Source organism: Myotis nattereri (genome assembly GCF_964212035.1).
Source record: "Myotis nattereri genome assembly, chromosome: 8".
NCBI lineage: Eukaryota > Metazoa > Chordata > Mammalia > Chiroptera > Vespertilionidae > Myotis > Myotis nattereri.
This window is the reverse complement of record NC_138083.1, coordinates 3,205,923-3,219,001: the sequence shown is the minus strand read 5'-3', so window position 1 is coordinate 3,219,001 and position 13,079 is coordinate 3,205,923. Positions and strand designations below refer to the sequence as shown.

At 50.6% G+C, this 13,079-nt stretch overlaps 1 protein-coding gene across 1 annotated transcript; it reads right to left on the bottom strand.

Annotated features, from left to right (window-relative positions):
- Positions 1-3,009: 3,009 nt before the first annotated feature.
- YTHDF1 (YTH N6-methyladenosine RNA binding protein F1) lies at positions 3,010-12,816 on the bottom strand. Its single transcript, XM_081096966.1, has 3 exons — positions 12,585-12,816; positions 6,968-8,488; positions 3,010-4,279 (listed from the first exon to the last, which is right to left on the bottom strand). The coding sequence occupies exons 2-3, from the start codon at positions 8,468-8,470 to the stop codon at positions 4,253-4,255; spliced, it is 1,530 nt and encodes a 509-aa protein (XP_080953092.1). The 5' UTR covers positions 8,471-8,488; positions 12,585-12,816; the 3' UTR covers positions 3,010-4,252.
- Positions 12,817-13,079: the final 263 nt, after the last annotated feature.

Here is a 13,079-nt window from a genome sequence, read left to right as displayed (position 1 = left end):
TTAAGTCTCGTAATAGGAGTAGCCTGACGGATGAAAGTAGTAGCTCGTGCATATCTCTGAAGGTCACGAAATATAAACCTGATGTAAAATCTCTGTCATCAGTGATGCAGCAGCAAAAGTCCCACTGATAATGTCAAACGGAGTCATAAAGTTTTCTGTCGGACTATCAGTGTACATGTATACATTAAAAAATAAATGTATTTTTTCATCATCATATACTGTGTTTTTGTCGCTCGAATGAATTTTATTATTTCTTCGAGGTTCTTCACATATGTACACCTTAAGAGATACCAAGTAGGCGTAACGTTCTCAAAAAATTAGGGTTGGCATGCAGAAGAATTTTGAGTCAGATTTTGCTGGTTTTGGCAGGCACTCACAAAAAGGTTGCCCACCCCTGCCCTAGGGGCAAGCCATTCTGCTTCCTGTTTAGAAGGCAGTCTCCCTTCATCCAGACCCTCTTCTTGGGTCCTTCCCAGTAAATAAAGATGAACTCTGAGAAGAAACAGTCTACTGGGTGTTCTTTTAGCGCAAAAATTTCACCATGTGACTCTCATCCACAAAATGATTACAGTAAAACTGTGGTACAGGATAGCTGTGCAAATGCCTTTTCTAACACGTTGCTTTTTAAAAAATAATTCAACTCACAAATCGCAAAAGCAACTGCAGGCTGCAAAGAAGGGATTTTGTGGAGTATAGGGTTCATGCATTGAGGGCATAGGGGCGGGAGGGAACGTAGGAAGGTGCAGGGAGGGGACAGGGACCATAGGAGGGCATAGGAGGGCTCCTGCAGAGGAGGTGCAGGGAGCGCATGCAGGGGGGCGCGGTGCTGGGAGTGCAGGAGTAAGTCAGGGCACTTGCCGCTGTAAAACAAAACTGCTGCTGGCCCCTGGCTACTGACAGGCACAATGAGGACCAGGTGAGAGCCAGGACAGAGGCGAGTGACCTGCCTCCATCCTATCAGAGTAAAACCTCCTCAATCCTGGATGGCAAGAAACCTAAGGGACAGGATCCTGGCTGAAAAGCCAGCCGCTGAGCCAGTTCCTTCCCATGGTTCCCTGCCACAGACACAGGGGCCCGTGAGCCGGGCCAGCGACAGTGACACACCAGATGGCCTGCAAGGATGCTGCCTGTGCACCTATCGTCAGACCCTGTGAGGAAATCCTGAGCCAGAGGGACGGAGAGCACTCGTGGTGGAACTGGGAGTCCCCGCAGGGCGTGCTTGGGGTGGGACACGGGAAAGGCCGACCCAGTTTGCTTTGGAGGGATGTGCTACTGGCAGCATCTGGTGCACATGAACATTATGACATCCCTCGAACCCTCCACACCAGGCCAGGCACCCCGGAGTGCCAGGAATGCTGCAAGGCAGCTCCAAGGGTTTGGAGGAAGCCTTCGGAGCGGGTGACTTTTAAGGACTCAACACACAGCCAGTCAGTAACTGATCCTGTCAGACCGAGGTGTTGTCAAGGCCTGTGCTCCCTGGTCACCAGCCACAGTCTCCTCCCATGCCCACCCCAGAAGCCCCCAACACAGAGGGCCACATCACTGCAACTGCAGCACCCCCAGCACACCACTTCACAAGTCAGGGACCACGTCATGTTCACTGACCAAACCGAGAAACGGCAGGCGAGGGGCTGACACTCCAGGTCTGACACTCTTTCCAAAATAAAGCCAGAGAAGCACCTCTGAGCAAAGGCAAAGCTGCACGTCTCCTGGCAGCTCGGTCCTCAGGCGGGGGACACCCTCCAAGTGGCGTGTCCTGGACGTTCCGCATCCCCTTCCACCCAGGACCATCCCTGCCTGGGTGCAGGGGAGGAGTTCTCTGGGATGACACTGATGCTCTGGCTTTGTCATGCTTGTCAAGGCTGTAACCAAGGGGAAACCTGGCGAACTTGACTGTACACCAAGTTCTCTAGAGGGCACCCCTTCTGCGGTTGGACAGGAGGGAATGAGGGGGACCTCTCCCTGTCAGGAGCTAAGTGCTGGAGGGGCAGTGGGCCCAGGCCTCACAGCATAATCCCTGTACTTTTGCTTTTCTCAAAGGCTTACGGCAAAATGCAGGGAACTGTTCAGAGTTAGAACCGGGTCTTTCGAGTTCCTCTACATCCAACAGACTAACAAGGGCGAGGAAGGGCTTAGGGGGTCATCAGCTCCCCAACAGACCTGTGGGCTTTAGGGCAGTGGGTGACCCTTTAACTGGCTTTGCAGCTAAAGGGTGTCCCAAAATTCATGCAAGTAATTTTGATAGAAAACACAGGTTTATAATTAAAAATTGTAAATTTTTTATTGATTCATAAAGTATACAGTATAGGGTTATGTATGGAATAGCATATCGGGTAAATGGCCTCCACGGCTTTGCTGGCACATACGCATGATCTGGGCGGCCAATTCTGATCACCAAAACGGGAAATTACACGACCAGGAAATGACTCATGCAGTAATTGAATTGTTTCTCGGGCTGTATGGCATGTGGCACCGTCTCGTTGAAACCACGTCGTCCACATCCATATCTTGCAATTTAGGCACCAAAAACTGTGTTATCATGTCGCGATAGCGAGCACCATTAACTGTTATTGCCTGAGCAGCCGCATTTTCGAAGAATGGTCCGATGATGCCTCCAGCCCAAAATCTGTACCAAACAGTGACACGTTGTGGATGCATTTGTTTCTCAACAATCACTCGTGGATTTTCTGAACCCCAAATGCGACAATTTTGTCGATTAACCAAGCCATCAAGATGAAAATGAGCCTCATCGAAACTCAGCCACATTTATGCAAAACGGTCATGGAAAATTTCAACAAAAGAGTGCGTACGTGCCAGCAAAGCCGTAGAGGCCATTTACCCAATATGCTATTCCATACATAACCCTATACTGTATACTTTATGAATCAATAAAAAATTTACAATTTTTAATTATAAACCTGTGTTTTCTATCAAAATTACTTCTTGCGTGAATTTTGGGACACCCTTTAAAGGCCCGTCAAGCAGGGTGAAGAATGAGAGGACACCAGACGTGGTAATAGGATTGTTTATTAAGGCTTGTACTTTTCTCAAGGTAACAGTGTCCCATGTTGTCCATGACTCCATCCAAGTGGTAACAGTTCAGAGAAAGGGACACATTCTAAACACAAGTCTAAATAATACAGCCTACCTACACTTGAACTCAGAGGGCCATTCAGAGTAAATAGTTTTTAGATCTGCTCTCTACACGGCAGGTCCTCTAGGGGGCACGTGTAGATGCGTGTGCGAGCGAGCGTGGCGGGCACAAGCACCATTTCCATGCTTCAACTCCAGGTGACAGGGAGGGCAACAGCCCTCACTCCACAAAACATGACCGAACACTCAGTGTCTAAAGTTTTTTTGTTTTCTTTTTAAAAACCAATTGACGGGAAGAAGAAAAGTAGCCACGCGGTGAGATTTACAGTGGGCAGCACCATCCATGACACTGTCTGCCACCAGAGCAGAGCAATACAAGCTCAGCATCACTGGTATAAAAACGTAAGATGGCATCAGGATTCTCAAGAGAAGATAAAGGGTTACAATGAGTTGCACACACTGAGGGGGCCTGAACCCTGGACCCTAACCTCCGCACACCGGGCCCTGCTGTCACCCCGCTGGACAGTGCTATTCCGGTGCGGGGTTGGAGAGGGTGGGCGGCCCAAGGAAACACAGCCGTAACCAAATCTGGAAAACTAAAATTTATCTTTCTCTAGTAAAAAACAGATGACAGAGTAGCTTCTTACACAGGTAACTGATCATAAAATGGCAAACCAGCCCCACCAGGTGATTGCTCACTTGCACTTTGAAGAGAGTATTTAACATATATGCTACATGACAAAACTCATGGTTCGATACATTCAAGACGAGGCAACAGGGGTGAGAAATAATCTCAAAGAAAGATGTTAGATGGCTTTGAATATAAGAACAAGCACATAATTCCTGCCCCCCAAAAAAATTCTTTGGGGGTGCATTAGGTTTTTTTTTTTAAAGATATTTATATTCGCATTAGGTCAATCTGATTGATAAGCTGACGAAATCTTTCTTTATTAGTGAGTTCTACAATACTATAATACACAGAAAAAATACACATGAGTGAAGAGCCACCTGGGCAAAAACAAACGACAGAGAACGCAGAGAGGCAGCACAAGGCCTGCACAGGAAGACGGCTGGGCTGACCCAGGCACAGCACCAAGCACACGTTCTGAAACTTGGCTTTTCAATCAAACATTAGATCATAACAGAAACCAGCTCATCCTTACTGTTTGTTCCGATTCTGCCGTTCCTGTAAAAATAAAAGAGGAAGCAAGTTTAACACCTGGGGTGAACATGTGTACCAACTCCCTCAACACTGAGTCCCAGGCTGCCCTGGGGGCTGCAGCCACAGATCTGGACCCGAGCTCCACTGGGACCGGCCACACCAGACCAGCACTGTATACTCCCGTCCACCAGCAGCTCCAGGCTTCAGGGTTCAGGGTTCCAGCTGTGCAGACTAGGCCTGCCAACCACTTCGCCTGGCATCCACCTGTTCCAGGCAAAGCCCCTCTGGTTGGTGTGTCCCAGGGGATGTGACAAGCTGTGACTCCCAGGGGGGCCTCCCCGCTCGCTGGGTCCCAGTAGCAGGGGTCCTCACAAGGCTGTGACTATGCTTAGCTCGAGACCTGGGGATGTGCCCAAGAGGAGCACCTGCCCCCGCACCCCGGTGCCGCCCTGCTTGCCCACTTCATCCTGCCCCGTCCAGTAGTGAGGACGAAACTCCTGAAGGACACTTGATACGTGGAGCTGGTCGTGACAGAGTCCCCAACAGACGGGGTTACTAGACACTGAAAGGGTTATGAAACAGGATGAACCCCCTTTTGCTAAAAATGAACTGAATGTGTCTTCAGGTAAACAACACACCCCAATTCTCTCCCCACATCCACCTCATCACCCAGGGCAGGGAGCTTGTCAGAGGCCCTGCGCTACTTTCCAACGAGCAACTGGCCCTGAAGATGCACCGCTCTAGCACCAGCACCTCCTCCCTGCCGACTCGGAACCTGAGCGTCCCTGGTTCTCTTAACAAAGACCAGCATCACACACCACGCCGGCTCACCTGGTGCCCTGCAAGCCCTTGGGCTTCTGCGGCTGGCTGGCTGTGATGGGAGGACCCGGGCCCTAGCCACTGTCCTCACAGGAGAGCTTGAGCAGCAAAACGGAAGGGCGGGCTCTCCCGGGGACCGACACTCGCCTACAGGACCAGGTGTGATGCAGCTCGTGAGCTACTGCTCCTTAAGGAATCAGTGAGTCTCCAAGTTTAGCTTAGATGGGACGGCACAGCAGTCCTGCCAAACGTCACCTGCAACTTACTGGCAAAAGCACCTCGGTTCCTAGGTGTCCTGAGAGCCAGGCAGCCTAAGCACAAGCCTGGGTCTGAAGAACCCAAATGCCTCTCAGTCCGTCTGTTCTTCAGAGCCCAGCGTCCGACTCCTGACGACCAGGGAACCCAGAGTGCCCTGCGGGAGGTGCTGGGGAGCAGGCAAGAATCACCCAGTCTAAGGCACAGTGAGCACGAATGTTAACCATTCAGCCCCCCGCCTGTCCCTCCCATCGTGTAAGTTAAAAGTGGTGCTGATGCACGTGAGCTGGTGAGCGCCAGGTCTGGGAGGCATCTGCGGAGCATTCCGGGGATGCCCAGGGAAGCCACAGAAGCCACATTTGTGTCCCAGTGGAATTTCAAAGGCCTGGTGGGCTGGCTGGGGAAGGGCTTAAAGCTGAGTGCCCAGGTCTGACTGCAAGCTTCCACTTCCCAACACCCAACTCACTGACAGACATCTGAGGTTTTAGCTGCTACATTGCAAGTTTTAAGGCACTAGAATGTTCTAAACACCATACAGGTGAGGGGCAGAAATCTATTCCTCTGCTCATCACCCCCTTTAGAAACTCATGATGTTTAGGGAAATCACAGTATTTAAGACGAACTGCACACACAGCAAGAACCAGCTGCAAGCCGCCTAAGGCCCTCAAATTGCATAACCAATGAGTTCTGTTCTGTTGCTGTAAATTCAGCAATTTTACTTATTTAGGTATTTTATGCTATCCCTAAAAGAGCTAAAATACAGCATTTCAGTAACTGGAAATAAATGACAAGCCTTTCTATTTTCTGCACAAGAGACAATGAGAGACCAACTTATTTCCCAAGTGTGCTCACCGAGCCGACACCTTTAAGTATAAACTTTCACCACCGCCACCGATAGGTCCAGCTTGCCGCCTTTCTGCTAAAGGCTTTGGGAATGTGAAGCTCCCAGGTGGGTGATGCTCTAACACGGACAACCAAACAAGGCTGACAATGCACTGATTACCACCTGGCATTTCATGAAAGAAAGGACATTTTAAAACAAAGACACAGGAGAGGCTCTCAGGACTGAGCTGCCTCAGGATGTGCAGTTGCCCTCGTGCTCCCACTTTGGGGCCAGCCCGTGGGCACCTGGTGTTCTCTCCCGAGCAGGCTCCACTGCGGCGGGCTCCAGGTGTCTCCGCATAATGGGAAGCTGGACCCTCAGAGACCCAGCTCCAGGCCTGCTGGCTTGGCTGTTCTGACATGTCTGAATCCAGCCCCCTCCCCCGCCATTCTCTCATCCACAGAGAGCTGGGTCAACTTTCCAAAACTGCAAGATACTGGGTTTTTGAGAAAAAAATAAACAACAACCTGCAGACCAGTGTCCTTCCCTCAGTGAGTAGGGCCTCGCAGCCCAGCAGCCTCGCTTTGGCCCCAATGTCCAAGAACAGAGCGCCCCTGACTCAACAAAGACCAGAAAGACCATGGCTCAGAGGAAAAGTGAGTCACCCTCAAGTCCTTCCCAGCAGAACTGTGCACTGTGGTCCCAATCACTATTTCTTAAACACTGGAAAAGGATCAAGTTATATCTGGCCGCTGTCCACTCTGACATCACCAGGCTTTACGCCGGTGAGGTAGGGGCCCCGGACCCCAACTCACCTTGCGCACCACCTCCTCTTCCTCCTGTCGCTTCTCATAGTGAGAAAAGTCATCAAAGATGGAAGTGGTGTGCTTGTAGGAGGCGATGATTTTCAGCACTTGCTTTGCTTTTTCTAAGGGCACCTCCTGGGTGTCGCGGGAGTTTGTGACCGGCTTGTTGTCATTGTTCTCCAGTCGGATGTGCCGAAGCTGGTTGTTGGGCACGTCCTTAACAAAAATCCACTTCACGTCAAACTTGCCCTTCCACTTGTCCTGAGACCAGACCCCAGCACTTGTGCCGTAGTCCACGGGCGACTTCATCTCCGCCACCCCACAGAAGTGGCCGCTACCGTTGACGCTGAAGAGCAGGTAGACAGGTCCCTTGCTGCCGACGGAGCGGAAGGCGCCATCCAGGCGCTTGTTACCATGCTCAGTGCTGCACCAGATGGAGTACTTGATGGAGCGGTGCACGTCATCCTCCGAGTAGCTCTTTATTATGAACACGCGGCCACTCCGCAGGTTCCAGTCAAACTCCTTAGGGTTGTAGCTGTGGGCAGCCTTCAGTTTCTCAAGGACTGGATGGGATTCTGCGCTCAGGGCAGAACCAGACTGGGTGCTTCCAGGGGAGTGACTGTTACCCCCAGTCCCCGAGCTCTGCCCAAACGCTGCATTCCTGTTGCGGGGGGCGACCCAGCGGGTTTGGGGCAACGGCTGAGAACTCTGATACTGTGGTTGGGCCAAAGGTGGGGGCTGAACTGACAGAGGCTGCACAACCGGTTGAGGCTGGGGGGCAGATTGGGGAGCCGGCACCTGCTGTGGGGCCAGGGCCTTGGGCACGGGCCCCTTGTTATCCCAGGTGCCAATGTCCATGTTATGCTTTATAGGCGGAGGGGGCAGTGCGGCCCCGATGACAGGTCCGCCCTTGGCTTTCATTTTCGGTTGCGGCTTTGCTGGCTTGCTGGCGATGGCAGCCCATGAAGTCGGCTTCGAAACTGGCATGTTTACATTTGTCCCACCATTGCCAGAAAGCACACCAGTCATTGCCACACTGCTGACGACTGAGCCCACTGTCTTAACTGCAGAGGTGGTGACATCACCGATCTTCAGGCCCACCATGCCCTGCTCCAGGCTGTTCATCCCGGGGGCCTTGTTGAGGGTGTCGTTGTGAAAGCCCGTCTGCCCGTCCACAATCGTGCCACCCAGGGAGCTCGGTGGGTAGGTGTAGTTGCTCCCATAAGCAGAACTCTGGGCCTGCTGTCCCTGAGACCCACTTGTCCCCCAGGCTGAGAAGGCAGGGTTTTCAGGGAAGAAATTAAACCTGTGCTGATAGATGTTGTTCCCCAGGCCCCCAGGCTGTCCAAACACGGCGTCATGCATGAAGTGATGATCGCCATTGCTGAGCTGTCCGTAGGTGGTGAGGTACGGGATGGGAGGGTCCCCTCCAGTTGACCACGGTGCCTCATTAAGGGAGTAAGGGAATCCAATGGACGGCGGGTAATAGCTGGACAGGTAGGGGTCGGCCATGGAGGGGTAACTGTTACTCTGTGGAAACAACAGGGGATAATGAGTTAGACTATTCTCAGGGCTGGAGGAGACACAGAGAATGCCGACGGTGGGAAAGAGACTGCAAAGCACCGGCCACACCAACAGGACACAGCAGGTTCACTCAACAAGCTATTTGGAATAAGTCATCCTGAGCAGAAAGAAACCTGGAGATGTCCACCCCATGTGAAATTTGAATGGGCTGCAGGTTAGGCTGCCATCCACACCACAGCTCCCAGCCTTGCCCTGTGAGGGAGGTAGTTCCTAAACTTAGAGAACTGACACTAGTGGACTGCAACCCACCAATGAAAACGCAGACATGGGTGGCTCATAGCTGACGTCCTCCCTGTGCCCGGGGCATGAGCTCCCCACACAGGATGCGACAAGGTGTGCTCCAGCCCAAACCTGCCTCAGCTTAGCCTCTGTACAGCCAGCAAGCCATCCCTTGGTCAACTGTACACCTGAGGTGGTGACCTGGAGTCCATTCACCAGGGACATGGTGCATAAACCAAAGGAGAACAAATTTCTTAGTGCATGACACCTGTGAGCAGGCGTCTTCTTCTAGAACAGTGATGGCGAACCTTTTGAGCTCGGCATGTCAGCATTTTGAAAAACCCTAACTTAACTTTGGTGCTGTGTCACATATAGAAATGTTTTGATCTTTGCAACCATAGTAGAACAAAGACTTATATTTTTGATATTTATTTTACAAATTTAAATGCCATTTAACAAAGAAAAGTCAACCAAAGAAATGAGTTCGCGTGTCACCTCTGACACACGTGTCATAGGTTCGCCATCACTGTTCTAGAAGGTAAAACCACCACACCTGGCACTTTCCCAGGAGGGACTGCCACTCAGGCCACACCCACTGACAGTGGTCAAGGCAAAACCAGCCTTCTGACATAGAGAAGGAGCCCCAGGCGCTGAACCCAGGAGGACATCTGGTGACTAAGTCAAAACTATGAACAAATGGGCATGCCAAAGAAACAAATTCAAATAGTCAGTGACTATCCCCGGAACGTTTTCTTTGGGAAAACAAACAGTTAAACACAACAAAAGCTTTAAATCTATTCTAGAATTAAAAGTTTTTCAGCCCGGCCTGTGTGGCTCAGTGTTTGAGCATATACCTATGAACCAGGAGGTCACGGTTCGATTCTCGGACAGGACTCATGCCCTGCCTGGGTTGCCAGTTCGATCCCCAGTGAGGGGTGTGCAGGAGGCAGTTGATCAATGATTCTCTCATCATTGATGTTTCTTTCTTTTTTTTTTTTTTTAAATATATTTTATTGATTTTTTACAGAGAGGAAGAGAGAGGGATAGAGAGTTAGAAACATCGATGAGAGAGAAACATCGATCAGCTGCCTCCTGCACATCTCCTACTGGGGATGTGCCCGCAACCCAGGTACATGCCCTTGACCGGAATCGAACCTGGGACCTTTCAGTCCGCAAGCCGACGCTCTATCCACTGAGCCAAACCGGTTTTGGCTCATCATTGATGTTTCTATCTCTCTCTCCCTCTCCCTTCCTCTCTGAAATCAATAAAAATATTTTTTTAAAGTTTTTCATATTTACAAAAATTTAACCACGTTAAAAAAAACACAAAAACCTCTCATTCTGAATGACCAGGTAAGTTTATTTTAAAGTTGAAATATCTGCTTCCTATATCCTTTTTTTTGAGAAGGAAGGGATTCTGAAATTACTCAAATGCTTTACACGTTTCACAAACAATAACGTGACTCAGCCATCAGTGACCAAGAGAAGAAACTAGAGAGAAAACAAGGACCCTTCAGAAGCCCGGGGAACAGAACACTATGCCGAGAAGCATTTACTTTAAAAGGAAACAAAAGAAACTTGAATAAATTATGTAAAAAGAAAAGCATCAAGGGCAATTATGAAAACAGTGACCAAGTGACTGGACTCGCAGGAAACCAGCTCTGCCCCTTCCTTGAGCTCAGAGCTGTGACTTCAGCCTGCGAGCTCATATGGAGATGGCAGCTTGGCAGCCACAGAATTTCTGCATTTGCTTCCTGCCTGGAGGAGGAGGTTTGAGCACCTTGACAATGAGGGTTAATTCCTCTGGATCCTGCCAGCTGTGCTCAGGATGGCCAGCCTCTGCTACAGGCCCCACCCAGGGCAATGATCCCACTGCCAAGGCTCCCGACCACAGGCAGGCCTTGCAATGTCCTCCACGTCACCCAGTGTCAAGGCCGTACAAGATAAAAGTAGCCTCTGACGGCGACAGCAAACATCTGGGTTAAAAGAAAAGCACCACAGGGAGAGGTGTGCATGTGCACAAGGGAAAGTCCTTCTAGAACTGCGCCTGCGCAGCTAGCCACATGTCCACACCACCTCAGCTCACGGGTGCCACCACCGGGACTGAGCTCACTGCTCAGCCACTCCAATCTCTGTCCCTCCCTCACTAGCACCTGGCGGCTGGACACCCAGCACTTGCTCAGTGGGAATTGGGAACCAAGACGCAAAGAGCACTTTCCTAACAGGGTAACAGGAGTCCGTCTGCCAGCAGGGTCCACAGGGCCAGGTTGCTGAGTCCTGACTGCAGGGCAGCTGGGCCCCATGGCCCTGAAAGACAGTGACCACAGACACAGGGACAGAGACAGAGGGGAGGGGCCTGGCTCTGCACTGCCAAGCTCGACTGCCTCTGCTCTTTGGTTTCTCCGTTTGCAAGACCAAGGGCCCTCCTCTCCCTTCTCCCCGCTCCCTACCATCCAAACAGCTGGTGTTTCTGTGAAAACCAGAGCCTGGATTTACTGTTAAGCAAAGGCTGAAAAGTGCGTCTCTTAACAATCAGGACAAAGGGGCCGTTTTCAGGCTGTTCACACGGAGCTTCAACTACGAGGGTCTGTCCGCACGGCTTCCCCAGAGCGACACAGAGCTGTGGCCACTCCACCGACACCAGAAACCTAGTCCATTTTTACAAATCCTGAGTAACACGAAAGCTCCGCCTCCTAGAATAAATTTCAAGTGTAGTGACGCACCCCTCCTTTTGGTTAAAATTACCACACAATATTTGCATAGTATTTAAATCACCTCAGAAAAATAAGACAATCAGAAAAATAAGCCCATTAACTTCTTGCTGTCACCACTGGAGGAACCGCCAAGGCTCCTGGTCCCCCCAGAGGCAGGGCAGATTCTCGGGCCCAGCTGCTCACCTGTAGCACAGGAGGAGGGGGGAGGGGGAGGAGAAGTCCTGAGACTAACTTTAGAGAAGGGCAGGCTGGCTCTAGTTCACCACAGGGAAGAGGCAAAGCATGCTTTTATTCTAAAACAAACGAGCACAGTGTGTTTTAAAAGTGGGAGATAGTATATTTATATATTAAACCTTAACTCCAACTATCGCAAGTGACTTTAACCAGGGCAATTTACCCCCAGGAGACACTTGGCTGTCACACTGGTGGTGGTGGTTGAGGCAGTTACTAATGGCATCTCATGGATGAATGCCAGGAAGGCTGCTAAACACACAACACAAATTTCAGTCCTAAATGTCCACAGTGCCAAGGCCAAGAAACCTGAAAACCCTAAGCACACCAGGTGGCTACAACTCACTGGGCCCTGTATCGGCCCCGTCTCCGAGCTCCCTGCTCCAGCTCCTGTCACTCCCGTCACTTCTGTGAGGCACTCACCACTGTCTGCTTATAGAAAAGAAAACAGGCGCAGGGGGCAAGCCATTTGAGGGAGCAGCAGTCAGTGGTGGGGCTGAGATTCTAACCCAAGGAAGGAGTTGGACCCCAGAGCCGGGCTCCTCGCTGCTCTCCTGGACCACACTGCCCATCACCTGAGAACATCAGAGAACTTCTCACGCCTCCAACTGGTCCTAGGCAGCAGGTTGCTGACCCAGGCCGAGGCCAAACAAGTCAGCTCATGCCAGCCCCAGCGGGACTGCACGTCCTTAGAGAAATCCAGCGCCACTGCACTTGCAACCCCAGCTCGTCCTCATCAGCAGTCTTCCTATTCCTTCCGTACGCCAGTCCGCTTCTTTGTCGTTTAAAATAATACAGCAACAATATAGCAGTAAAGGCACATCCCATAACGCAGTCAAAACTAACGTAGAAATACATGCTAAAAAAGATAAACTCACCTGATTTGACTGTCCAGAAAGGTAGGGCTCAAAGTCATTGTCATGAACTGTATCCTTCTGATGCAAAGAACCATTTTGTACTAGAATAGCAGAAACAAATATTATGTTTGCATTTTTTAAAATTACTTTTAAGTATGGAAATTAAAGGTAATAAAGTCTATGCACATCAATTTCTGGTAGAAATTGCTTTTGCTTAGAAATGGACATAACGAGCATGAAACTAGTATTTATACAACTAGTTAGAACTTTCAATCGCTGAGGTTATGCCTTCTGGATAAAGACTTCATCTTTATTTGACGGATGGGGACAAAACAGCGCCGGCGCGCGGAGCCAGGTTTTAATGCAGAGGAAGTGGCCTGAGGCTCAGTCAAGCCCAACAGCCCGCACGAGGCAGCGGACCGGCCCGGTCAGCACAGCTGCAGCTGGGAAACAGCCCGCGACTGAAAGATGTTTCTCAGCTTATGGCCTGGCTCTGCGTCTTTCCCAGTCACTCGG

Bases quoted from the DNA above. Each gene is read 5' to 3' on its own strand.
- YTHDF1 (XM_081096966.1), bottom strand. From the start codon at position 8,470: ATGGCCGACCCCTACCTGTCCAGCTATTACCCGCCGTCCATTGGATTC. The intron at 4,280-6,967 runs GTGAGTTGGGGT...TTATTTTTACAG, and splicing joins AAGAGGAGGTGGTGCGCAAG to GAACGGCAGAATCGGAACAA.